This window comes from Scardinius erythrophthalmus, assembly GCF_964197995.2.
Source record: "Scardinius erythrophthalmus genome assembly, chromosome: 2".
Lineage (NCBI taxonomy): Eukaryota > Metazoa > Chordata > Actinopteri > Cypriniformes > Leuciscidae > Scardinius > Scardinius erythrophthalmus.
In genome coordinates, this window is record NC_138222.1 from 49,252,305 (window position 1) to 49,278,124 (window position 25,820).

At 38.2% G+C, this 25,820-nt stretch overlaps 1 protein-coding gene across 5 annotated transcripts in view; it reads left to right on the forward strand.

Moving 5' to 3' along the window:
* The first annotated feature begins 642 nt into the window (after nucleotides 1-642).
* pcsk6 (proprotein convertase subtilisin/kexin type 6) overlaps nucleotides 643-25,820 on the forward strand; it is an 81,083-nt gene continuing 55,905 nt past the window's right edge. The window contains exons 1-8 of one of the 5 annotated variants that reach the window (XM_081359253.1): nucleotides 643-1,922; nucleotides 5,564-5,668; nucleotides 13,676-13,786; nucleotides 15,364-15,507; nucleotides 16,381-16,457; nucleotides 19,875-19,963; nucleotides 25,155-25,327; nucleotides 25,582-25,794. In XM_081359253.1, the coding sequence (XP_081215379.1) occupies nucleotides 1,686-1,922; nucleotides 5,564-5,668; nucleotides 13,676-13,786; nucleotides 15,364-15,507; nucleotides 16,381-16,457; nucleotides 19,875-19,963; nucleotides 25,155-25,327; nucleotides 25,582-25,794 (1,149 nt within the window). In that variant the 5' untranslated portion in view covers nucleotides 643-1,685. The remainder of the gene's footprint in view (nucleotides 1,923-5,563; nucleotides 5,669-13,675; nucleotides 13,787-15,363; nucleotides 15,508-16,380; nucleotides 16,458-19,874; nucleotides 19,964-25,154; nucleotides 25,328-25,581; nucleotides 25,795-25,820) is intronic. The other 4 variants (XM_081359251.1, XM_081359252.1, XM_081359250.1 and 1 more) reach the window with 4 other exon arrangements.

Consider the following 25,820-nt stretch of genomic DNA (forward strand, 5'->3'; position numbering starts at 1 on the left):
TAGTTAGTGCCAGTTTTCATAATTCATTTCAGAATGGCAGGTGTAACTTATGATTTATGGCATTTGTGAAATTTTCTCTCGTGCTAGTTTACAATTATATGAATTACCCGATTAGTCACTGTCCAATTGTAGTGGTACACCCTCCTGGTTGGTACCACTTTAATTAGAGTGTTTCACTTTTTAGTGGTCATCAATCTAAATATATTTTATAATTCCAAATGACACAATTGTCAATCCATATGCAAAAAAAAAAAACAAAAAAACATGTTGAGTTATCAAAACAGTGTATTTTCAATATGCATTTAAATACATTGTAATAAAATGATTTTTAAAAAAAACTTGTAATAAGAAATATAAATATATACAACGGGCCACAAGACACATATTTAACAAATGGACCATCTACATAAAGCTCCGGCAGACATCGGCATGTGTCACCAAGTTAGTGCAACAACATATGGTGATATACGGTTGTCCCACTATATGTGGCAATGGCTTCTGGACGTAAGATACCATGCAATTGAATGTTAATACCGCCTCTCCATGCTTAGTAAAATGTAAAAAAACAAATCAGGATCTGGGGAATGGTGTCTAAATTTAGACTAGATGGTTTTGCTTTTCATAAACAGAGATATTCTGATCATTTACAAGTGGGAAACGGAGAGCGTCTGGACTTTTTTTCTATCTCAGCAGGGAAGGCACAGATGGTAGAGATAGGAGTAGAAAAAGAGAATTATATCACCGTTTTTGAAACAATTTAGCTGTGAATTCACTTTTCTATCAGTGCTGTTGTGCAGCTTGAGTTAATAAACCAAAGAAAACAAAGAAGGATGTAACAGACAAACCTTTTGCATGGACATTAAAACTGCAGCCATCATTCAAATTATTTACAGTGGGACCAAAAAGACTGAGAACACCAATGAAAATGCTTCTGTTGTTTTTGAAGTTTAGTTAGTGTTTGGTTAATCTTCTTTTGCTTTAACTACTCACGTGATCTTGTCAAGCTGACAGCTAACAAACAGAATTTTTATTCTCAGCAGTTTGCTCCATTTAGATTAGTTCCACATATTGACAACAGAAAAGTGATGATTGAGCTCTTCAAACACCTCTAGATTCAAAGCATTCCTCCTGTCTTTCCAAACACCCTCAGTGTGATTGCAGTGGCTAAATGCATTTATCATTTCCTTTCCTTGCGCGCGCGCACACACACACTCTTATATTGGGCTGAAATATAAGATGGACACGGTCTTGACAGGTGTCATGAGCTGAGATTCCCCCCTAAACAGTTAGAAATACTTGTACTTCTGGTCAGTCATCATTAGGGATCATCACCACACTGCAAGACTCGTTCAAAAGTGAATTACCTGTGAACTATGAATCTGCATATCTCAGTTACTTGCACGCCACTTGTCTGGATAAAAACGCCTTTTATTGGCGTATATATGACACATGCTTGCGCATGCAAGCTCTAGCCATAAGCTCGTGCTGCTAACCTCAATAATAGCGCGCGCACTCATTCTGCCATAGGCTTGTATGTATGACAAGACTTATATTGGCTGGCTTGCCATCTGTCGTGAAACAGGACCAAACATTTCAGGTCTATTGAACTCGAGCTCCCAAAATGAAGCGATAGGAAGGGATGCAGTGTTTTGAATTGGGGGAAATAATGCAGGAGTAACTCAAGGATGTTTTGGATGTATCGCGTGCCAGGACTAAATAATCATTTACCGCAAAGTTACCAGACTGGACTATCGACGACGAGCAATATGCGTTTGTTGCTTGGTTTTGTTTTGTCAACTTTTTGGCTTCGTGAAGCGGCGCTTTCTCGCGTTTACACCAATCACTGGGCTGTTCGGATCCCCGGAGGACCAGTAGACGCTGATGAACTCGCCTCAAAATATGGCTTTACTAACTTGGGTCAGGTAAGGATATTTTTGTATTTGTTTTGTGCATATATGATGGGAAGTCCATGAGAATACAGTATCATTGGTATGCGAGCATTATCAAAAACTAACAAGTTAGGTCATGCGTAAATTACGCAAACAATTACGAACTGAAACACAAATTGCTCAGGGCTGTCCCTCTACTTTTAGGTATTTTTAACCTGCACGGATCGATTCGCAGTTGTTATTCTAAAACTGGTAGGCATCGAAAAATGGTAGTGCCTAAATGTAAACAACGCAGTGCTAGAATTTCTTTGACACTTAAATTAAATATTATTATGTACAGTAGCAGAAACTTTAACGCGATTGTTTGGTTCCAGCGAGTAAAAGAACGCATGTAAAAATGTTGAACAGTTCGCTTAAACAGCGGCGTTAATTCGAGTGATAAGTCAATATAGGTGTTTTTCAAGACTACCTGAGCGGGCTGCTGTTGCCCAAACAACCTCGATAACGTTTTCCAAGAAATCTCGAAACCTTAATATGCAGGAATGATTAACTCAGTGTGGACAGTAAGAAGCATGGAGCAAGATATCTCAGGATTAACATGTGGTTTAAAATGTCTCGGGGTTAATGTGCAAGCAGCTGGATTAGCCTACTTCATGACCATGGTTTTAATAAAATATCAAGAGTGGACCCAAAACAACTATTATAATAGTTTATAGTACAAAAGCTAAACTTAAGTAAACATTGAAATGTATTAATATTACCATAAATTGCATAATATGTAAATTAAATTGACATTGGCAGAATAGGAAAATTAAAATGTACTTTTGTATTATGATGATTTTTGATTGGTGTGGCAATAAATTACCACACATATCAAACATTGATTGGCCCAAATTATGCACATGTTCCTGTATTTAATATAACTAGATAGTTTTGCATAGTTTTAGTCATGTGTTGTAAAGCACAAGAAGAACAAGCAAACTGTCCATGTGTCACTTGGTAGAAATTAGGCAGGTGCAACATGAATTTGCACCGTAATAGTGTAGAGTTTGACAGAACGCAGTCTTTGGCTTCAGTTCATTGTTCATGTTGCTATCTTGCGCAATTATAGCCTTTATTTGCATTCTATTGTTTGCATAGCTTTTTTTCACCACTGCGAAACCTATCTTTGATCAAGTCTTTCAGCCATTTTGCTAACGTGTGTGAAAAGTTCCCTACTTGAATTATTTTTACATAGTGGTGGGAGCAGATTGATCAGCCAATCAATGAGAAGCAGAATTTGATCTAATTTTTAATGGTTGGTATAATGCCTCTTTTTACAAGATGTAAAATAAGTATCTATTTGAAGTTTTAGTTCAAAAATACCCCACAGATAATTTTTATAGCATGTTAAATTTGTCCCTTTTTGAGGGTGAGCAAAAACGCTGTTTTGTGTGTGTGTCCCTTTAAATGCAAATGAGCTGCTGCTCCTGGCATAGAGGGCGGGGCTTCAAAAGCTTGTGTGTTAGCAGCTTGCAGACACGCACTAAAATGTCAGAAACTGTTCTGCCTTTTATGTTCAAACCGAAGTCAGACATTGATGGAGAGACTCAAGAAGAAGTGACAACATGTCCTCTTCTCAACACTGCCTCACCCCCTTGGCGTGTTCCGGGGGCAGGCCGTTTGTTAGTCCTTAAAAAGTGATTTCTGTAAAATAAAATATCTCCCTTTGCTTTGAACTTTGAGCGTCGCAACTTTGCAGATGTTTATGCTCAAACAGCAACATTACACACTAACTAAAGTTAGAAAAGTGAAATCATAATCAAGTTCCATTGGTTATTTTCAAGAGGAGGTGGGAGAATTCGGAGTGAGGTTGGAAGTGGAAAATTTCAACTTGAGTACTCCCACTTCTTATTCGTCTGGATCACATCATCATTAGCCACTGAATTAGACCACCCACTCTTCCTTTCTATAAACTTCAACCTTTTTGTTGTTGTTGTGGTTTAATAGTCTAGACTTGTCACATGTGTAATACCTCAAAGCATAAATTGCAGTGATATGCTTCAGGTTGTGAAATCATTTTATATGTGGTATTACACCTTTGAAAATTTAAAGTATCAAAAAGTCTCTAGAATTTCTAAATGCTGCAAGAGTCTTAGGGTTTTACTTGCTCAATGTGCATTCTTGCATTTTTATGTAAAGAATTACCCCTACCCCTAATAAATTCTTATTAAACATGTTTACATTGTAAGAACTTGAAAAATCATACTTGAGAAATCATTGTTTGAACACGTTATTCAGTCGACCGCACTGTGTGAAATGCACATCTCTCTTGCACTCAAGGGCCTTAGGACATCTGGAGGTGGTGTCTGTTCAAATTAACACTGTCTACTACGCTACTAGTATGCCTTGAATTTGGTCTCTGTGAGGTTGCTTCAGTGAAGATGTTCTTCTCTGAGGTCTGTGAAGCTTTGAATTGATAGGATTGGTTGCTCATTGCCTCATCACAGTGGCAGATCTCTTTTATTTCTTTGTTGAAAGCACAGACAAAGTTGTCTTTCAAGGTTATTTTAAGTCCTCTTTGTCACCTAGGCCTAATGCTTTTACATACATCTCAATTCTGCTCATTGTGTACTGACAGCAAGGAGAATCAATATGAGTGAACAAAGAACATGGAGTTTATTTACAGACAGATGTGTGCATGGATTCTTCCCCACATTTTTGGCAAAGGCATATTTAATATTACACCATCTCAGTTGTTACAAAAGAAAACATTTATTTACAATAATAACATTTGCATTGCAGAAAAATCATGTAAAGTATTTTAAAAAAATGTATCTGCAAAAGAAAATTATTTCATTATTTTACACAGCCTTATGTCTCTATCAAAACTGTATGACTTTTTTTCATGATGATTTTTTAAAAATAATCTTCATCCATCTATGTTTTCCTTACAATCAGCTATATGGAGAATGCACAAAAACACCATAAAGCAGTACATACAGGTTATACAACTTATTATCTCTTTATCCACTGAAATGTTCCACCAGAGTTCTAAACTTCAAATTCAAAAAGGACACTTTGGTGCATCATTCCAAGTATGTCATCATGTACTCTAAAATGCCATTTGGTACTTGTGTATATTGTAGGCAATGATGTTGGATGGAGAATTATATATTTAAGTAAGACATTTAAATGATTACATTTTGTCTGTTCCCTGTTCAAAGCTATCGAATTATGGAAAATTACTCTTATTGACAAAAACAACAGCAGTGCATACAGGTTTAGAACAACATCGAGAGTGAGCAAATACTGAACTATTCCTTTATTATTTGACTCAGAAGTGCCAGTGTGTGATAGATGTGCTAAGGGCAGAAGGCATGTGCCAACTAGATTTCGCCTTCTGCAACACCAACTGTGTGCCATATGTCCATTTTACTGAGATTCTCTTTGGCTTTTTGTGAGGCTGGAATAGCAATCTATGTGCAAGAACTTTTTTATAGTGAAAAGAGTCTGTGCTGTATGTGCTAATATTGATCTCTCTCTCTTTTTTTTTTTTGCTAGCCCCTGCCAAGATGCAATTTCTGTCCACCAAAGCTGTCTCTGATAAAAGTTCATTTCATGCCTTTCTCAAATGTGTGACTGTTCTGTTCACTCAATTCTCTTGCTGGTTTTCATGGTTGTTTGTTCTGTAGATCGGAGGACTGGAGCACCATTACCATTTCCATCACAGCAGGGTGGTACGCAGATCCACCTTTGCCACGAGGGGCTCTCACAGCTTCATTCACATGGACCCAGAGGTAAGCCTTCCCACATGTGGCCACCATCACCAAACACTCCACTGATGACAAGAACGGCACTTCAAATGCTTGAAAGTTTATAAAAGAGACCTTTGTAGCCACGCCCCTTTTTTATAGCCCCTTCCTGTTTTTCCACAGCGATCTTGCGTATTTATGAATTAACTGCTCGTTTTAAAATCTTCCCGGTCTGCTGACATTTGTTAAGACATCTGCTTTAAACAGTACAATGTTAATGATAACTTTCATTAACTCTAAATAAGTAAATCCACTTCACCAGCTAATTATTCTTCGACAGCGATGCCATAGAAATATACAAAGCTACTGCAAAAAAGGAAGTTCAAAGGGAAAATTCTAAAGATGGCTGCGCGCATGTTTCTCCTGCACACAAGGTCTAATGCAAAGTAAAAAATATGTTCTATTGATGCTACTGTTCAAAATTGTGGGGTCAGTATAATAAAAAAAAAGTATACATTTACTCAGCACGGAAGCATTAAATTGATCAATCACGGTTTTCACGGGTCCTTAAAGGGGGGGTGAAATGCTCATTTTCACTCAATCTCCTGTTAATCTTGAGTACCTATAGAGTAATATTGCATCCTTCATATCTCCAAAAAGTCTTTTGTTTTATTATATTTTTAATTGAAAGATTGGCTGTACCGAGTCTTTCCGGAAAAAAACGAGCGGCTGGGGGCGGGCCGTGTGGGCGAAGCTAAAGCTGTGCTAACGCGCCGAGCTAACAAAACACAGAGACATTTGTTCAACAGTTTTACTCACCGTTCCAACGCACGACCGCGAACCTTTATCATTGTGACTGCTCGATCCTTAAGCATTAGACGATCTGGGCTTTGTTTATAAAACAATCATCGTCGAAATGCAGGGAACAACAGTCTTACACAACTCCGTTTATGCTCAGGAAAACAAACTCCATCCACGGGTGCCTTAACGCCGGGTTCTTTGGGAATCTGTGCAGGGTTGTCTTGCCCTGGCAACCAAAAACACACTTCTTTGGTGACATTGACTTCCCAAAAGCCGGGCAGGGCGCTTTGATGGCGAACTGCTTTCACTCTCTTGCTCTGTTTTACGAGTGCGCGCGCGCCCGCGATCTTACCGGAGAAGTGCCCTTAGGACCCATATAAGGAAATTCCGCCCTCTCTTACGTCAGACAGAGCCATACTCGAAAAAAACTTTCCGAAACTTGTGACAAACCGGAAGGACAATTTTTGGAACAAAAATACTCCTTCAAACGTACAACTTAACTTTTGAAACTTTGACCATGTTTAGCATGGGAATCCAACTCTTTAACAGTGTAAAAAACTCAGTATGCATGAAACAGTAATTCACCCCCCCTTTAAAGGTGCAGTATGTTATTTCTCAAAGTCCTTGCTGAATATTGTTGATATTTCAGGGTTTCCGCGGAGTCATAAAAAGTCATAAAACGTCTTAAATTTAATAATAAGAATTTTAGGCCATAAAAAGTCATAAAAACGTCCGGATTTTCCATACAAGGTCATAAATTTAATTTAGCCACGTCATAAATTGATATGCTCATTCATTCGTTGGTTCTACCATTGCCTTTTCCTCTTGAAAATGCGCTGGCGGCATAATGTTAAATGCACAGGTTAAATGCGCCAAAAGCGGAACGCTCATTTGAAACGCGCGCCACACGGACCATTTACCCGCTCGGCTCCAAGTCCAAACGGCAGCGCAGCGCGAGCTCAATAGAGCAGACGCGTTTACTCTGATCGGTCTCGGTCACAAGATCCAGTGAGAAGTGCTTGAATTCAGCGAGGAACACAAGTGTCTCAGTGATTTAAACCAGTTTAAAGGCAGATGAAACCGCGCTGACCAACAGGAGAAACTCTGCAGAACGATACAGTCAGAAGGCTTTTCCGTCTACAATCTCCAATCATTTATCATGGATATACTGTAACGTTAGCCTAGTAAAATTAACTGCACCATGTGGGATATACATATTGAATTTTATTATATTATTAGTGCTGATAATGTATTAAAGGACTAATGGAATATTTACAGTATTTAATAATGTATTTAGGCTACTGTTTTTCATACATTTCCTGAAGATACGTGCCATCAAAGTTAGGCAACACAAACCTGTTTCAAGACTTGACCCCTATAGCACATGCAGAAACTAAGTAATTATTTTCCCAATAAAGATATTTATTTTGTTAAGGACAAATGTTTGAATGTCCTACCTCAGATTTGTGAAATGTTCACCTGTTTTAGCAAGTGTTTGTCATTATATTTTCTGACAGTAAAGAGTAAAGTTAGTTTAAAACCACAATTAATGCTCTGGTTTCTACAACTTTCACTTAGAAGCAACAGTCTGCCTTTAAACTTGAAAGAAATAAAGATTTGACATTTATCGTGATAATTATCGCTATTGACTAATATAAAACAATTATCGTGATAATTGTTTTTGGCCATATTGCCCAGCCCTAACTGAAATCTCCTGGTCTATCAAAATGGGAAAGTGTACATTTAACGAGCCATGGCTCAAAGATGGTGTGTTTAGTTGGCTGAAGCCCGTTGCAAATAATCAGTATCAAGCATATTGCACACTGCAAGAAGGCGTTGGAGCTGTCTTTAGGCATTTAAATAATACATCTTGTTACTTTCAATGAAAGTCAATTAAAAAAAATGTTGAAAGGAATTTTAATGAATTTTTCGTAATTCGTGTAGGTCATAAATTTCAATCATAATGGTCATAAAAAGGTCTTAAAAAGTCTTAAATTTGACTGACCAAACCCTGCAGAAACCCTGTATTTAAAATCAACCCAAACAAACATACCCCTCTCTTTGTTGCTTTTAAAGTTCTATTTATGTATCTTTGAAATTATAATTTAGTCCCGTGATGTCAAAGATGAATTTTCAGCATCATTACTCCAGTCTTTAGTGTCACATGATCATTCTGAAATCATTCTAATATGCTGATTTGGTGCTCAAGAAACACTCCTTCTTATTACCAAACTTTTAAAGCAGCACTATGCAGCTTTGCCGATTTCTTCGCTGTTTTCTCGCTTTTTGCTCGCGGGTTTATCTATAGAGCTCCCCCTACAGCTTCGGAATAAATAGTTGACAACACCGTCGTCAAAACTCGTTGGCAACTCTCCCCCCTCCCATCTTCTCCCGCTGGTCATGTGCATTTGTTTTCAAAGAACCCGGCGAATGCACTGAGCCATGTCCACTGAGGTATGTATGATAAACAGAAGGCTAGCAAATAAATGTTTAGATAGTGTATGTGTGCAGTGCCGTAAAGCAATTCGTTACATCACGAGGCCTGATATCACGCGATACTTCCTGACGCTGAGGCCGGCGAAAGTTGCAAGGGTGGTTTTTCCGCTCACATGCGCTCGGGGGTGCGAGACGACCACCATTCAACCCGAAAAATGTCATATAACCATTCCAATGACTCCGAAGCTGTTCGGCTAAGGTAAAAAAGTTACTTAGTTCACCTTTAAACGGTTATCTAAAATAAAGCTTCAAATGAGAGTCTGCAGCTGCTGTCTTCATGAAAAGTCTCATTTAGTTGATCTAAATGGGCTCAAACAAAGCTATTGAATATATTTTAAAGAAATGTATGCCATAAACATCTCAAAATTGGCCCTGTGCAGGCCGTCTGACACAAGAGCTGATGGAGTCTGTGCTTCTGAATCATAAACACCCCGGTGATGCCGGTGGGATGGTAGTTAAAATTTACAGCTAAAAATGGCAGCAGTTCTGTATTCATAGCGCATTTCATTTTGCGCATGTCCTGCAGTATGATGTGGTGTTGTGCATTTGAAACAAATTGTAACCTCATCTTTGATGTTATTATTTTCAGTTTCTGATATGTCGTATGGGTCATAAGGAATAAAACACAGACTAAAACTAAAGATGTTTAAATTACTACTTGAATACGCATCAACATTTTAACATTGGTCAAAATTCAGTTCATCTATTCTCTATTAATATTCTATATTAATTTGGGGGTTGGTTCTGTTTCAACACTGAACAGGGTGACTTTCAGCCTGGGGTTGCAAAAGCACTCAATGCTCAATATTGCATAATTAAACAATAGCACAGATGGACCCTCCTCCCTCCACTGTGTACAATGACCGTAAAACTATAACTGAAACTTTATGGAAAAAAAAATAAAAAATTGAAGAAAATGTTTTTTTTTTTTTTTTTTTTTACTTACTTCCCAAAAGTGTAGAGAACTTTTATTAATTTTGTCAATTCAAATACATTGGACAAATCAATTGGAAAAACACAGTAAATTAAGTTTAGTTTTTTTTTTATCACTAATTTTTACAGCCCAAAATGACTCAATTTGCTGTGACTTTAAAAAAAAATTGAGGTGATATTTGCTGGATTTTGTGTGAGTGTGTGTGTGTGTGTGTGTGTGTGTGTGTGTGTGTGTGTTAATTTGCACAAGGCATTGGTCTCACCAGTATAGATCTATTCATAATTCTGCTTAGCTGGAAATGCAGAATTGTGTTAGACACAGATGCCTACATACTACTGTCACTGATTACATACTGTATTTTTTAAACGTTTTAAATAGTTATTTAATGTTTTGACATTTTACCAGTTATATTATTCTCTATTGTTGTATAATTGTTTTAGCATTTTTTACAGCTTAAAGGAGAACTCGGCAACTCTAGCGAACTCTAGTCACTTCTTCGCTGATTTTCCCTTTTGTTGTCGCATGTTTTCCCCACGAGCTCCCCCTACAGCTGTGGGGGGGCGTATATGTCACAACACGGTCGTAAAAAACTCACTTGCGGCGGCCTCCTCCCCCTCTCTACCGCTGCTCATATGTGTTTGTTTTGATCGGAGCAAGCCAACTGAATTGTGCGGAGCTTTGTCTACCGAGGTGGGTAATCTGGTAATACATCATACATGTGTGTGTGTTTATGTTGAATTGCCGTAAAGCGATTCGTGTTTCGCGCTCGTTCTCGTTCTCGCTTCTCACGAGACTTCCAATTTCTATTTTGCCGGGACGGTAGTCCCCAAGTTGCAAGGTTGGTTTTCCGCCTGGGAACGCTGGGGGGAGCAGGGAAAGTCACCAATATCACCAGAACAGGTAGTTTAACCATCCAAATGATTTCTAGACAGTTTTATTAAGTTAAAAAAGTTACCAAGTTCTCCTTTAAATTACTATTGTCTTAAATTGCAAATAATGCATCAGTTGGTGGAATTCACTTTGTTCTTGCAGTCGCAAAATCTTGGAGGGACTTTTTGTCAAAATTAACAAAACTAAACTGAAATTTACTCCATTTTGCATTATGGGTTTCACACTAGTAAAACTTTTAAAACAATAATAACCTTTATTAGGAGGTGTAGCAACCATTATATGGGAGGAGGACGCTTTTAATTATGACACTTTTATTAGGAAATCATTATGTTTTAAGACTTTTGTTTTGCTTGGCGACAGTACAAATGAAAAAATTGTAGTTGGACACGTATACAAAACAATTTTAAGATCAAGCAAACGCTGGGTAAAACCAGTACTGGGACTACTGTTGAATATTCATTATATGACTAAATAATGAATATTCATAGGCCAAGCTGTTAAGTTCTGTTACAATTGTGTCCCTCCTACTTTCAGATGGTTCCTATGCTCTGACTTTCAATCCTCCGACTTACACATTAAATCACTCCGGTCCCGGACGCATTAATATGACGAGCAGCCGTGTTTGTCCAAGACTTCATTTGACAGAGCAGCCAGGCATTCAAAGTCAAGCTGTTTCCAGGATTTGGAAGCCAGCCCTCCCCTGCTAAGATTATCTCCTCCCGACAGCCGGCATCTCGGGAGTAATAAAACAGTCCAGGTCTATTGGAGGGCATCTGACGGAGGCCCTCTGATCATATCCTGCCCCGGGCTATGTGTACAAATGGTGTGGCGTGGCAAATGCCCAATAACCCATTTCATCAGTGTCAGGCCACAGGCAGAGGCCGTGCGAGGTGGCGCGAAATGTTTTGTTACCACAAGCAAAGAGCTGTCAAGCTGAAAAGAACGGGGCAAGTAACATCTCCTCCAATAGATGTGTTGTAGTCTATATAAAAGGACACTGAAAATGTAATCTTTCAGATCTGCAGTGTTCAATCTGCTGTTGTTGCATTGTGATAAAAGACACCACTGTTCAATAATGAATTACACTACCTTTTTTTAAGAAATTAATAATTTAATTCAGCAAGGATACATTAAATTGATCAAAAGTGATCATAAAGACATTTATAATATTACAAAAGATTACGGTTTTAAATAAAGGCTGTTATTTTGAACTTTACATTCATCAAAGAATCCTGAGAAAAATGTATCACGTTTCCACAAAAATATTAAGTTGCACAACTGTGTTTTCAACATTAAAAAGAAAATAAGAAATGTTTCTTGAACAGCAAATCAGCATATAGAATGATCTCTAAAGGATCATGTGACAAGACCAGAGTAATGATGCTGAAAATCAGTTTTGCCATCACAGGAATAAATTACATTTTAAAATATATTCAAATAGAAAACATTCATTTTAAATTATAATAATATTTTACAATATTACTGTTTTTACTATGAGACTTCTTTCAAAAACATTAAAAAAAGTACCAACTTTTTTAGTCAAGTAATATAGTTCATCAGCCAAAATATCATATTATACACAGTGCGACTTGGTGTATTAATGTAGAATGTGCATTCACAGGTGTATTTTATTGGTTTCAAATCATCCAATTGAACTATCCATAGTATATGCTACAGTACATACCTTACTTAGTACGTGAGCTGCTGATTCACTGCCACAGGAGTGTGACATGCTGTACTTCATCTAAACCATTCTAAGCTCTAATACATGGTTTTCATGACCTCATAATTATTGAGAGAGCACTTATTTTTTTAATTTGTTCAATAGCTCTTGATACTATATTATCCTAACTATATCTGAACAAGTTTTTAACTGATTTAACTGAATCATTGAGTGATATTTATTATCACTGTGCATTTTTGCTGCACTCAGCCTTTCTCTCTCTTGACATTCGATTCAGCCTCCAAACAACTTGCTAGAGATTCATTAGTGGATCAGTATGATCCAAACATCCAAGAATTATTAATGGAACCAAATGTCATAAATCACTTGGTTCTTTTTATTTATTTATTTATTTATTATTTAATAGAGCCACTTTTTTAATAAGAACTGGTTCTTGATTCCCAACCCAACCCATTCATTTATAGCACTGGGACTGTAACAGAGAGAAAGACATAATTATTGCAATATGTGATTTTCATTACATTTCCCTCTGGACCTCTTTAATGAAAGCAAGAAAGCGTAGTGCACAAGTGATTCTGAAGTTAAGCTCTTTTTAGGGAACCACAAATTTGGGCATTGCTGCAAGACAAATACATCTGCGGGCATGGCTGGATGACTTTTCAAATTAGAAGTCCGCATCCCTTTATTTACAACAGATGATAGGTTTAACTGGAAGGATACAGAGATCAAGATAGATACGGATGTGGTTGGTGCTGCTCTAATCGATATAGAAAGCACAAGAGCACTTTCTTCCTTGCTTTTAGTCATTTTTAGACTAGCACACACTCTAATTCATTGTTGATTTTTACATTTAGAATTCAAGGTAAAACATGATTGCACTAACCAAATATTATAAGTGAATTCTAAAATCGGCAGCATTTCTGTTGCTATTACATATTTAGGGACAGTAATGTGTGTAAAAAACAGATGAAAAAAATCTCTTAGACTTATATTGATATGCATATATTTTGGATGGTGTGACTGTATTTCTTCTTCAGGCTGGATTTAGGAAAGCATGTTTCAGAGTACTACATTCCCATTTGTTCCTCCTTAAAATTCAATGACTACATAAGCCTCCCGTAATGGAAAAGCCAGAGCGTGACTAAATACAGAACGTGCATTTCCCAGACATGTTTATGTGCATGAAGGTGAGCATAAACTGTTTAGTCTTTGATGTGAGTCGATGTAACCTGTGCTTTTTCTGCAGGTTGAATGGGCGCAGCAGCAGGTGGTGAAGTCAAGAGTGAAACGTCAAGCCAGGAGTGACCCGAGCTACATCCACTTCAACGATCCCAAATGGTCCAACATGTGGTACATTGTTAGTAGATATTTCACACATTCAGTCCTGTATTTCATAAGCTATCTTTACCTTTTGACCTTTTTTTTCCTAATTAAGTGATTTAGCAACTGAATCGCTGCCTCATTTCCAGTGACTCCTAGAGAGAAAAGGGCCACTGATTTGTGCTTCATTAAATGGGCTCGTTTGTGAAGCTCCTGTTGTTTTATTTGTTTTATAGCAGGACTGTTTCCGCTGCCCTTGCCTCATAAAAACCGAACTGTGTGAAAGTAGTGTATGTGCGCTAGTTTGTTTCTCTTACTAGCTTGATGCTATGAATTACAAATTAGTTCATATTGAGGAAATGAACACAATCACACTAACACTGGCATTAGTCAGGGCAAATTTCAGTCATAAGCATCATTTTACATAGTCGTTCAAGAACCCCTGGTTCCCTTGACAAAAAGCTGATAGGATTTTTCCATTGGCTTTTGGATTATTGCATAAATAAGCTCCGTGACCGAAAGAAGTTAATGATTCTTTAATTAGTTCATCATGATAATCTTCACAAATGAATGCAACATTTATGAATTTTGATGTATAAATACAATTGGTAGAAGTAAAAAGCTAAAGTTAAGCTATAAATGTACTACACCATAGTCACATGACTTCAATGTCATCACCATTAAGTCTTTCTTTAAACATGTTCCCTGATAAGGATCCTCTGTGCTCTCACTGTTATTGTTGTTGTTGATGAATCTGATTGCATTATTATGTTGCATTATTTAGGAGAAAATTCTGTTTGTTTGTTTATACATGCATCTCTTTTGGTTTTCTTTGTTTTATAAATATATTTTATTTGGCTTTTGATAAAAAAGGGTAAAGTTACTCCATAATTGTTATTCTACTTAACTCTTTAATGATTGACTTTGTTTGCATTGTACTCCTGCTCTTATTTCAACAAGATTTTCATTGATTACTGATTGAAGAGTGGCCTTGAACCTTGAGAAATGTGTTAATCTTTATTCGTTGGCATCTAATTTCTTTTCCTTCCGAAAAGTGTCTTCGAAGGACTTCAGACCTTGTTAGTTTTACTGAAGTGTCCTTCAAAATCATTTTGTTCTTCGTATATCAGTTTCAAACTCTACAAGATTAATAGTTAATCCAGTAGAGCTGATGTTTTCAAGCATTATTAAAGCATATTCGGTGTTTGTTTGCATTCACATAATTAATACTGCAGCACAAAGGTATCTGAGACTGTTTTCAATCCGTCCTCTGATGTTGACTCTACACTGGGACGTCTTTGTTGATTGTGTCCTCAAAGACTGTGTTGAAAAGAATCATAAATGAGACCTTGAAGGACACGAAAACCTCTGCCGCTGAATAAACATGAATCGCCCCGTTTAATTTATAGCTTTATATTACCACTTGCTGTGACATATTTCCTCACAGACGGATTGAGTCATAAGGTTACTGAAGTAATAAAGTCTTGTGTTTCTGGAGAGCAGAGAATGTTGCTAATGTTCCAATGTTTCCTATTTTCAAAGTCAAATGCATGTTCCAGAAACTGATTGCAAGTGAAGGTATATTGATGTTGATGACTTCTTATTGTCTTCCAGCACTGTAGTGATAAAAACAGCCGCTGTCGTTCAGAAATGAATATCCTTGCGGCCTGGCAGAGAGGCTACACAGGTCGAAATGTGGTCGTCACCATCTTGGATGACGGTATTGAGAGGAACCATCCGGATCTGGCTCAGAATTATGTGAGATTATCTTGAAACTTTCTCTAATCTCTGTAAATACATTCTTAAGTGTTATTTTAGTAACATTAATGTTGTAAATGCATTCTATTAAGTGTTATTTTATAAATATGTAAAGGCTTTTATGAAGCAAAAAATAAAACAAACAAAAAATACCCCGAGGGGGAAGACTCGACCTCGACCTCGACCTCGACCTCGACCTCGACCTCGACCTCGACCTCGACCTCGACGGAAGAACACACAAGGGTAAACATACGACGTACATATGACAACAAACCAGCACAGGACTGCAAACACAAGGAGAATAAATAGGGAGCAAACAGGGCAGGTAACGAGGGAGGACAGGTGGGGCAAATGAACCAATAATCTGGTAACAAGGTGGGCGGGGTTAAACAATCGACATGAGAGCACATGGCACAAGGAAATAAGGAAACATACATGACAAGCCATGTGTTCACACTAAACATGACAAAAAACACAAGTACATGGCCAGTAAAACAAATCACAAGCCATGTGCTCACACAAAGACATGAACATGCAGCCAATGAGAACACTCATAAGCCATGAATTCACACAAAACGTGACAACAAGAAAGCACACAGCTAGTGAAAAACACAAGCTGCGTGCTACACGGTACAAGACAAAACATGACATGGAAGCACGCGGCCGATGAAAACACAAACCACGTGCTACATGTATCAAGGTGTACAGACAAGAGAACGCACGGCTCGAGGACGCTCGAAGCCGCGTGCCCACACAAAGACATGACAAAACAAGAGTGTCAGAGCTCTGTCACAGAACCAAAAAATACACTAGACAGAAGTGACAGAATCCTGACACAGATGGTTTATTTAATGTGCTTTGTCCGTCATTTAGGATCAGCTTGCTAGCTACGATGTGAATGGCAATGACTATGACCCGACCCCACGATACGACTCCAGCAACGAGAACAAGTGAGTCCTGATGTCTTTAAAAGTACTCTTCACCACACGACTTGTCTTAAAGGGTTTGAGCTTCAGCAAGAACCAATGAGGTTCATTCTCATGTGTTACGCAGCACGTTTGAGCTTCCACAAGAGGTCAAGCAGGTTCGGTTGAGCTTCTGTTTATGTCCGCTAATCAATGTTTATGGGCCCTTAATGAGTAATGGGTGTGTTTTGGACTTTACGTGCTATTGATACTTTGCAATCATGTAATAACTGGCGGGCAACAAACGCGGTTAGTGCATCCAATCGCACAACAACTATCTGGCATGTCGTGTACACCTCAAAACACCAACTTTTGTATATTAAACTGGCAACGTCCTGGCAAGATCCTTGATTAGTTTACTGGTTTTCGTTGCTAGAGAATGACGTTCTTGCCCAGCCAGCTGACGTCATGTGCAAAGTATCAATAAACCAATCAGAGTCTCATCTCCCATTCCCTTTAAATGCCAGTTGCGCTCGCACCATGATGGATTCTCTATTTACATGGAGGAATTTGCAAGCGGAAAAACTGAACATGTCTCCAGAGCGCAAACGGATCTGCAGAGGTTAAAGCATGCAAGCAGACCATCTACGGGACAAGCCAGATTCCACCATATCTTTATGTACACAATAATAATCTTTTACATTGTAATCCTTTTATTTTTAATATTTGGCATGTTTGTGTGCTGCTGCGCGTTCCTGTGTGTGTAATAAGCAGAGTGTAAGCGCGTTTTGGACCCGCCTATAGGCGCACATTACTAACGCGCTCTTTAAATAACAAAAAAAATATTGTGCCATTGACTTTAGACCAGGTTTCAGTTGAACAATGGCAGTCTTTTTCAGTTGCCTCAAAATAGCAACGTGCCAACAATGCGCCTGAACACACCTCGTTTTCAGACCAGCACGCCCATGGGTGCATGCAATTGCTATTTAAACGACATGGCGCAGGACGTGGAAATGATAACTGCGTCGGACTGAAACTAGCAAAAAACACTTTGCTCTTGGCGCTGCATTGCGCCGGATGTAAGATAGGGCCCTTAATGTGAATAAAAGCCTAAATTCAATCTGTTCATCAAATAAAGTGAACCGCTCAGTTCATATGTATTGGTTTTACAATCTCTTTATGAACTTTTTGATGCGTCAAAGGGTCAGTTGAGTAGCCATCAAAAAGATATTTGTTTGTGTTCCGAAGAGGGACGAAAGTATTATGGGCTTGGAACGACATGAGGCTGAGTAAATGATTAGAGAATTTTCATTTTTGGGTGAACTATCCCTTAAACACATCACATTTGCTGCTAACACTTGCGTAACTTGCTTTGAGTGATCAGGGGGTGGATAAAATGTTAGCTTGAAAAAGTTTTTCAAGATTGTTTTGAAGTTCAAAGGTCATTGAAGCCTTTTTGCAGTTTGAGTAATTGGTTTGTTTGAAGAGAGATTTGAAGCTTTAATGGTATTTTGACCTTGCTAGGAGGTTGCTAATATGTTGTGAATAGTTGCTAGTGTTAACTGGGTGATTGCTAGGATGTTTTTTTTGTTGTTTTTTTGGGTTGAAATTTTTTGGTTGCTAGATTCTAGGTGGTGGCTAAACAGTTGTTAGAGTGTTATGGGTGGTTGCTAGGCAGTTTCCATGGCAGCGGTTGGCAACCTCATGGCACACGATGGGATAATCACAAAAGTGCGCACCTCTGGTCTCTCCTATGGATTGTTGGATATTTGCACTGGCACAGGTTAAAATCTCACACTCATAGGATTTATAGCACCTAACTTAATAAAACAGAATGTGTGACTATGAGGAATGATCACCCCAAATGGTTGCTGGGGTGTTTTGGGTACATCTGGCTAGATTTTGGACCAGATCTAATACAGCAGTATTTTTAAATATCTTGCCTCCTCAAAAGCTGTGATATTTGGAGCAATGCAAATAAAGCTGTAATGCTGGACTTGTGTGATTTTTGCGTGTCAACACAATAAAGAGGCTTTTTTTGTGGGGAAGCACTGAAACCAATCCAATCCTGTGGGATTGAGTGTGGTGTGGATTTAATTGAAAACGTCTCAGTCTTTGATAAGCACCTGATTTAATGCTTGTTCTCTGCTTATGCCACATGTTTACGAATGAACTGCCAAGAGCTCAAGCAAAACTTCAAAGACCTGTTTTGTTAATACTCATCAGGATATTTGAAATGGAAAACAATACAACGTTCAATTCATTTTTGAAGTGTGGAACGTGCCTCCCGGAGCAGAAACTTAATTGAGTGAGGACAAAGAATAAAATTATTAAAAGAGACTTTGGTAAGGAGGTGCACTGAGAGAACGTCAGCGAGTGAACAGTGCACAAGATAAAAATGCAATTAATGCATTGCTAATGCAGCCTGTTGCGATGCGCTGTGACAGTGGTGGAAAGAGGATTGTATAAATGCATATGTATTTATACAGTACAATTATTTTTGTAGAAATGTGTTATATGTAAACTAAAAATTCACAGTTGGAAGAGCAATAGGTTATGTAAGTTATGTAAACGTCTGGTGTTGGTGGTGTTAGGAGGAAGACATTTCTACAAAATAAATGTACTATTTGAATAAAAATATTAAATTTATTTTTATACAGTATTGACTTTTCCCAGTAAATTTTACCTAATAAAAAGCTCAGGATGATGCACAAGAGCATTCATCTAGACAAAACTGACATTCTCGTGTAGTATAGAAAGCAGTCAGTGTCAACAAAAAAGTTTGTATATAACAAATATTTCCATATTGAAAAAACATTTGACCAGTGTGGCTCACGTGATGACATTTTTTTTTTTTGGTTTACATTTAATGACACAATAACTAGGTTTTGAAGCATGAATTAAATGTTTTGGGTGAGTTACTACATTTTGCAGACATGCAATAGAGTTTAAAGTTCCAGCAAACAGTTTAGAGAATGTTAAGACTGTTTCGAAAAATGTGCCAAAGTGATTAAGAAAAACTATAAAATTCTTACCGACCCCAAACATTTAAATGATACAATGTAAAAAAAAACCCATCATTTTACAGAATAAAACTGGCAGCTGAAATTATAAAATGTAAGGTTAAATGTATTACAGTTTTTAACAGGTTTTTACCGTTGCATTTTTACAGTTTTGTTACAGTTAAAATTACAATTACAGTGTAGCTTAGGCTGTAGACAATGAGGCAAATCACTAGGGCTTAAATCAGAGCCAGTGTTTTAGTGTGTAATTCTCAATCCAGCTTTTTTATACAAAATGGTTTCCCTCTTTACAGTTTTAATTAGCAGTGTGGAGAGGACAGAATACATTGAGGAGATAATGGGGAAGCAAGACTGACATCGTTACAGTTCTGATCAAACTCACAATAACATATTTCAATTTTTTTAATTGATTTTTGATTGCATTTCTTTTTCTTTCCAGGCATGGGACGCGATGTGCAGGTGAAGTTGCTGCTGTAGCCAACAACTCGCATTGCATTGTAGGCATAGCCTACAACGCCCGCATAGGAGGTATGCATCTCTCGAAAAACTGTCTGTTTACTTCCCTGCTCTCCTTATTTTCTAATAAATGCCAGATGCTATTTTAGTTACAGACCCGCCGCAGCCGACACTCAACACACACATGGATTGATTGGCAAAACTGACCAGTTGCCGCAAGTGGCTAAACCCTGATCAAGCAACAGGTTTTAGACGCAGTCAGAGCAGATAAGACAGGATTATTCTGCATGTGTGCACAGGATTAAATCGGCAAGACGCCCATGCTCCTGTTCGCCTCTGTTCAGAGAGTTCATTAATTTAGTGGACGGCAAACCGCTCGACATTCATGCGCTCGTAAGCAATTAATCCTATGAAAAGGGCGATCAGTTTTAATCAAAAAGTGGATTTCATGATATGCCATCAGCCATCTGGGGCAGTTTTGTTTTGGGCTGCAGCTGCGCTGAAAGACGCAAATATTTCATTATTGTACTCGCAGGTGGCAATGCCTACAAACGCATCCTTTGCTCGGACTTGGCGGGGTTCGGGCCTGTGTTGTTCCAGTTGCGCTCTGTGCCAAATGCATAAAGTTTAGCGATGCAACTGTGAGTACAGGATAGGGCTGCATATACAATCTCTTTAGGAGCCAAGCGAGCGTGTGAAGCTCCTATTGTATTCATTCATTTTCATTAGTTTTACTCGTTGGCATTGGAGTCTATGACAGCAATTCGAAAGAAAATTGTGAATTTTGACTTTTACGCCAGGGTTTCTGAAACTCTGTAAAACCAAAGATCCATGTCATAATCCACACTGTTTGTGGACCCACTTCAGTAATATTTAAAGTCCCCCTATTATGCGTTTTCAGATATTACCTTTCATGTAGTGTGTAATATAGCTGTTTGTGAATGTAAGAGATCTGCAAAGTTTCACAGTTCAAAGTGCACAATATATGGAGTTTTTAAACTGATTCTTAACTGCCTTAAACGAATCATCAGTAATTCCAGTCTTACTTAATCTAGGTTTGTAACACATTTGCATAATGCCAGGCTGTGACCTTCATTGGCTGCCCGCAAACAACGTCTACTTTAACCCACCCTCAGACATTGTAGTTGAAGCTGAGACCTGGAAGAGTTTGGTTTGTGTTGTCAAACGTTGAGAAGAAGCTGTTTACTGCGCTGTGAAAGCAAATCTACAATGCATGCACTTCCAAAGGAAGAGAATTCTGGCTCGAATAGATACGGTAAAAAATGGCATTTTGTTTCCGAGACATGCTGTAAGCGGTAGACCAATCACATCAGACTGGGCCATCTGACCAATCAGAGTAGAGTAGGCTCTCGGAAAGAAGGGTTTTTGAGAGAACGAATCCTTTATCAAACCGTTTCAGACACTATGAGAAAAGAGCTAATGCTTCAATGTTTATTTTGAGAAATTTGTTTTTGTTGTGTTTTTTTACCTTGGATGCATGGAAACCTATTTTAGGGGACCTCCAAAACAAAATGAGGATCCTTTAAATGGGGCTCTTTAAATAGGGGCTCTTTAGTTCTACAACAGATAAGATATTCTGGGTGTTTGTTTAGCTGGTGATAAAATCCTATTCATAACTAATTTTAGATCTGTATTGTTGTTCTCTAAGCATTAGAGCATTGGACTGTTGAAGGACGATTTGTCCTCAATTCATTAGATGCCAGTTAAAGTCAATAATTCAGCAGTCAATACTTCTTCTCTCTTAATTTACTGTCTTTCAACAATTTTATGTTTCGCTGAAATGCAGAATTTTTTTTTTATCCAATTAATTGAAAAAATAATCAATTGCCAGAATATTAAATGATTACCAAAATAACAGTAAGCTGCAAGCCTAGTGTATATTTTGTACTTGAATGGAATAGTGTTTGGTGACTGGAATGCCAATTTTGCCTAATTTGTCCTCTGCCATGTAAAAATGTTGAAGACCCATGTCCTCAATAAACGACATGATTTGACGAATTGTTCTTGTTTGTAGCACAGACCTTGCAGGACAGGTTATGCATGATAATACACCACTAATAACCACAAAGTGGACAGATGATTGACTTGTTTGGAACAAGTCAATCATCTGTCCAGTTTGTGGTTATTAGTGGTGTATTAATTGTTCCTCATCCAAATGTTGGCTGCGCATATTGTAAAATATCTCAATTGTTAAGTCCTGTGCGCAAAATATTCCTCTTAACAATAGTGAAGTGATGTTTGAAAAGAGTTGGCCATTTTTCCAAGCCAGATAAAGACAGATTAGCGCAATGAAAGATGTGCTTTAGGTCTTTTGGCTCAGCAGTTGACTTTTTTTCCTTGCTTAATCACTGAAACGCTGCCAAAGCTAATACGTGTCAGATTCAAGCCAATGACTTCATCGCCTTCTAATGACATTTCTAATCTATTCGGCCTCGCCTTGGCTGCTATGTACAACTTCATGTCCTTTAACCATAATTAGAAATGTAGAAATGATTCGTTTTTCTGCTCTGCGGTTCTGAAAAGTGTTTTTCTCTGTGCTGTTTTGGAAGTGGAGGAGTCAATTTGAGGTGTAATGCAGCTTGTCAGAAGTGAGAGGAATGATACAGAAGTGTTGAACCCCATGTTTTTCCCTGTAGAGGTGTTTCAAGGAAGGAACAGCATATTGCGCATATGGTGTTAGAAATAATAACGCTCATGCACACACATTCTCACACTATACAGTCAGGCTCTTTTCTAGTCTCTCTAGTCACACACACGTATTTTTTTAATATATTATGGAAGGAACCTTGCTTATTGACTTCTTGAATTAAGCTAATTAAGCTGATTAATTCTGCCTCTGCCTCCTCATTTCAGTTGTCCATCAAATATCTTGGCTGGTTGCTGAAAGGTTGAAGTTGTGAACCCCAACTTTTACCATTGTGCACTTGATCAAAGCACTGCTAAATTACTTGCTTAGATAATATAATTTTTGTAAAGTTATGCAAAAATACCAAGGATTTCTTTCAAAATAAAGAGCAAGAAAAGGAATTTAAGCTGTAGTTCAGTATCAGAATGAGGAGAAAGACTGCAGATTATCGAGGCGTTTGGGAACATCTCATTGCAGCTGCGTACAATAGATTTTAATTGCAATTTTTGCACATTTGTGTGCATCATTGACCATATGGCATATGATAATGTGCCTCTGTGAGTTTGTGTGTGAGTTTTCCATTTGCACGTTCGTCATGTTGTTATTTTTGTCGGAAATTCAACAGCAGAGTTTTAAACACATTGTATTTATGTATTTTTTTCCAAAATCTAGTGGCTTAAATACATTAAGTAAATGTTTTTAGTATCTTGCCTTAATTGTTACTGAAATTTTTTTTGTGTGTAATTTTTTTTTTTTTAAATTCATCTTCTACACTCACCTAAAGTATTATTAGGAACACCTGTTAAATTTCTCATTAATGATTATCTAAACAACCAATCACATGGCAGTTGCTTCAATGCATTTAGGGGTGTGGTCCTGGTCAAGACAATCTCCTGAACTCCAAACTGAATGTCAGAATGGGAAAGAAAGGTGATTTAAGCAATTTTGAGCGTGGCATGGTTGTTGGTGCCAGACGGGCCGGTCTGAGTATTTCACAATCTGCTCAGTTACTGGGATTTTCACGCACAACCATTTCTAGGGTTTACAAAGAATGGTGTGAAAAGGGAAAAACATCCAGTATGCGGCAGTCCTGTGGGCGAAAATGCCTTGTTGATGCTAGAGGTCAGAGGAGAATGGGCCAACTGATTCAAGCTGATAGAAGAGCAACTTTGACTGAAATAACCACTCATTACAACCGTACAACCGTAAGTATGCAGCAAAGCATTTGTGAAGCCACAACACGCACAACCTTGAGGCGGATGGGCTACAACAGCAGAAGACCCCACCGGGTACCACTCATCTCCACTACAAATAGGAAAAAGAGGCTACAATTTGCACGAGCTCACCAAAATTGGACAGTTGAAGACTGGAAAAATGTTGCCTGGTCTGATGAGTCTCGATTTCTGTTGAGACATTCAGATGGTAGAGTCAGAATTTGGCGTAAACAGAATGAGAACATGGATCCATCATGCCTTGTTACCACTGTGCAGGCTGGTGGTGGTGGTGTAATGGTGTGGGGGATGTTTTCTTGGCACATTTTAGGCCCCTTAGTGCCAGTTGGGCATCGTTTAAATGCCACGGCCTACCTGAGCATTGTTTCTGACCATGTCCATCCCTTTATGACCACCATGTACCCATCCTCTGATGGCTACTTCCAGCAGGATAATGCACCATGTCACAAAGCTCGAATCATTTCAAATTGGTTTCTTGAACATGACAATGAGTTCACTGTACTTAAATGGCCCCCACAGTCACCAGATCTCAACCCAATAGAGCATCTTTGGGATGTGGTGGAACGGGAGCTTCGTGCCCTGGATGTGCATCCCACAAATCTCCATCAACTGCAAGATGCTATCCTATCAATATGGGCCAACATTTCTAAAGAATGCTTTCAGCACCTTGTTGAATCAATGCCACGTACAATTAAGGCAGTTCTGAAGGCGAAAGGGGGTCAAACACAGTATTAGTATGGTGTTCCTAATAATCCTTTAGGTGAGTGTAGATGCAGAGTTGTTAACTAAAACTATTAAACATGGTTTTCAGTCATTAAGATAAAGCTGAAATAAAATAAAATATAAATATTAGATGAAAAATTTAAGCTTAAAAACGTGTATATACTTCAGTTAGTTGCCAAGGCAACTTTTCTGATTTTCATTTAAGTTGCAGTACTAAGTTCTCTTTATTTTATCATACAGACTGTTCTCTTTCATTACTCTGTTAGGTCACTCTTTTTGGTTTGATTTAGTTTTTTGTTTCCAGTTGATTTTGTCTTTTGTTCTGCTTTGCTTTTCCTCTTTGTATAATATTGTTATGAAATTCATAGGTAAAGTAGAAAATAAAAAAAGCGTTGCACTATGTTTGAAGTCATTGATGCCAAACACAATTGGGTCTCGCATTTAGACCACAAAATGGCATGGTTTACAGTGCACAAATCAACTGGGCTAGTTGTAGGACTCTTTCATTATGCATTTCAGAGCTTGGTAGGATAAGTCAACATCCATTTTTGTTGCATCTAAAGTTTCACAGAGAAAAGAAAATAATGCAGGTTTGGAACGACATTGAGGTGATTATACAATGACTGAATTTGTAGGTTTTTGGACAAACTTTTTCTCTAAGGTGTTCGAATGCTTGATGGAGACGTGACTGATGTGGTGGAGGCCAAGTCTCTGGGAATAAGGCCAGACTACATCGACATTTACAGTGCCAGCTGGGGCCCCGACGATGACGGGAAGACCGTGGATGGACCAGGGCCTCTGGCCAAACAAGCCTTTGAACTGGGAATTAAAAAGGTTGTTGTCCCATTCTCACACACACAAACAAGAGGGATTTCTCAATGAGTAACTGTCATTGTCAGGGTTGTTAAATGAAGACTAAATCAAAACCACAACATTTAGATTGAATTAATATTTGTAAAGTTTGTAGAAATAAATAGTTGTTAATCTTGTCAAGTTGTTCACAACTTGGCAGTGTAGTTTTTGAAAAAGAATAAATAAATAAAAAGTCTATTGTATGTCCTTATTCATATGTTTTCATGTCTCTGCAGGGCCGTAAGGGTCTCGGCTCCATCTTTGTTTGGGCGTCTGGTAACGGAGGCCGGCAGGGCGATCACTGCTCTTGCGACGGCTACACCAACAGCATCTACACCATCTCCGTCAGCAGCAGTACGGAAAACGGCAACAAGCCCTGGTATCTGGAGGTCTGCTCCTCCACCCTCGCCACCACATACAGCAGCGGAGAGTTCTACGACCGCAAAATAGTTAAGTAACTCGTCCATGTTTCCAC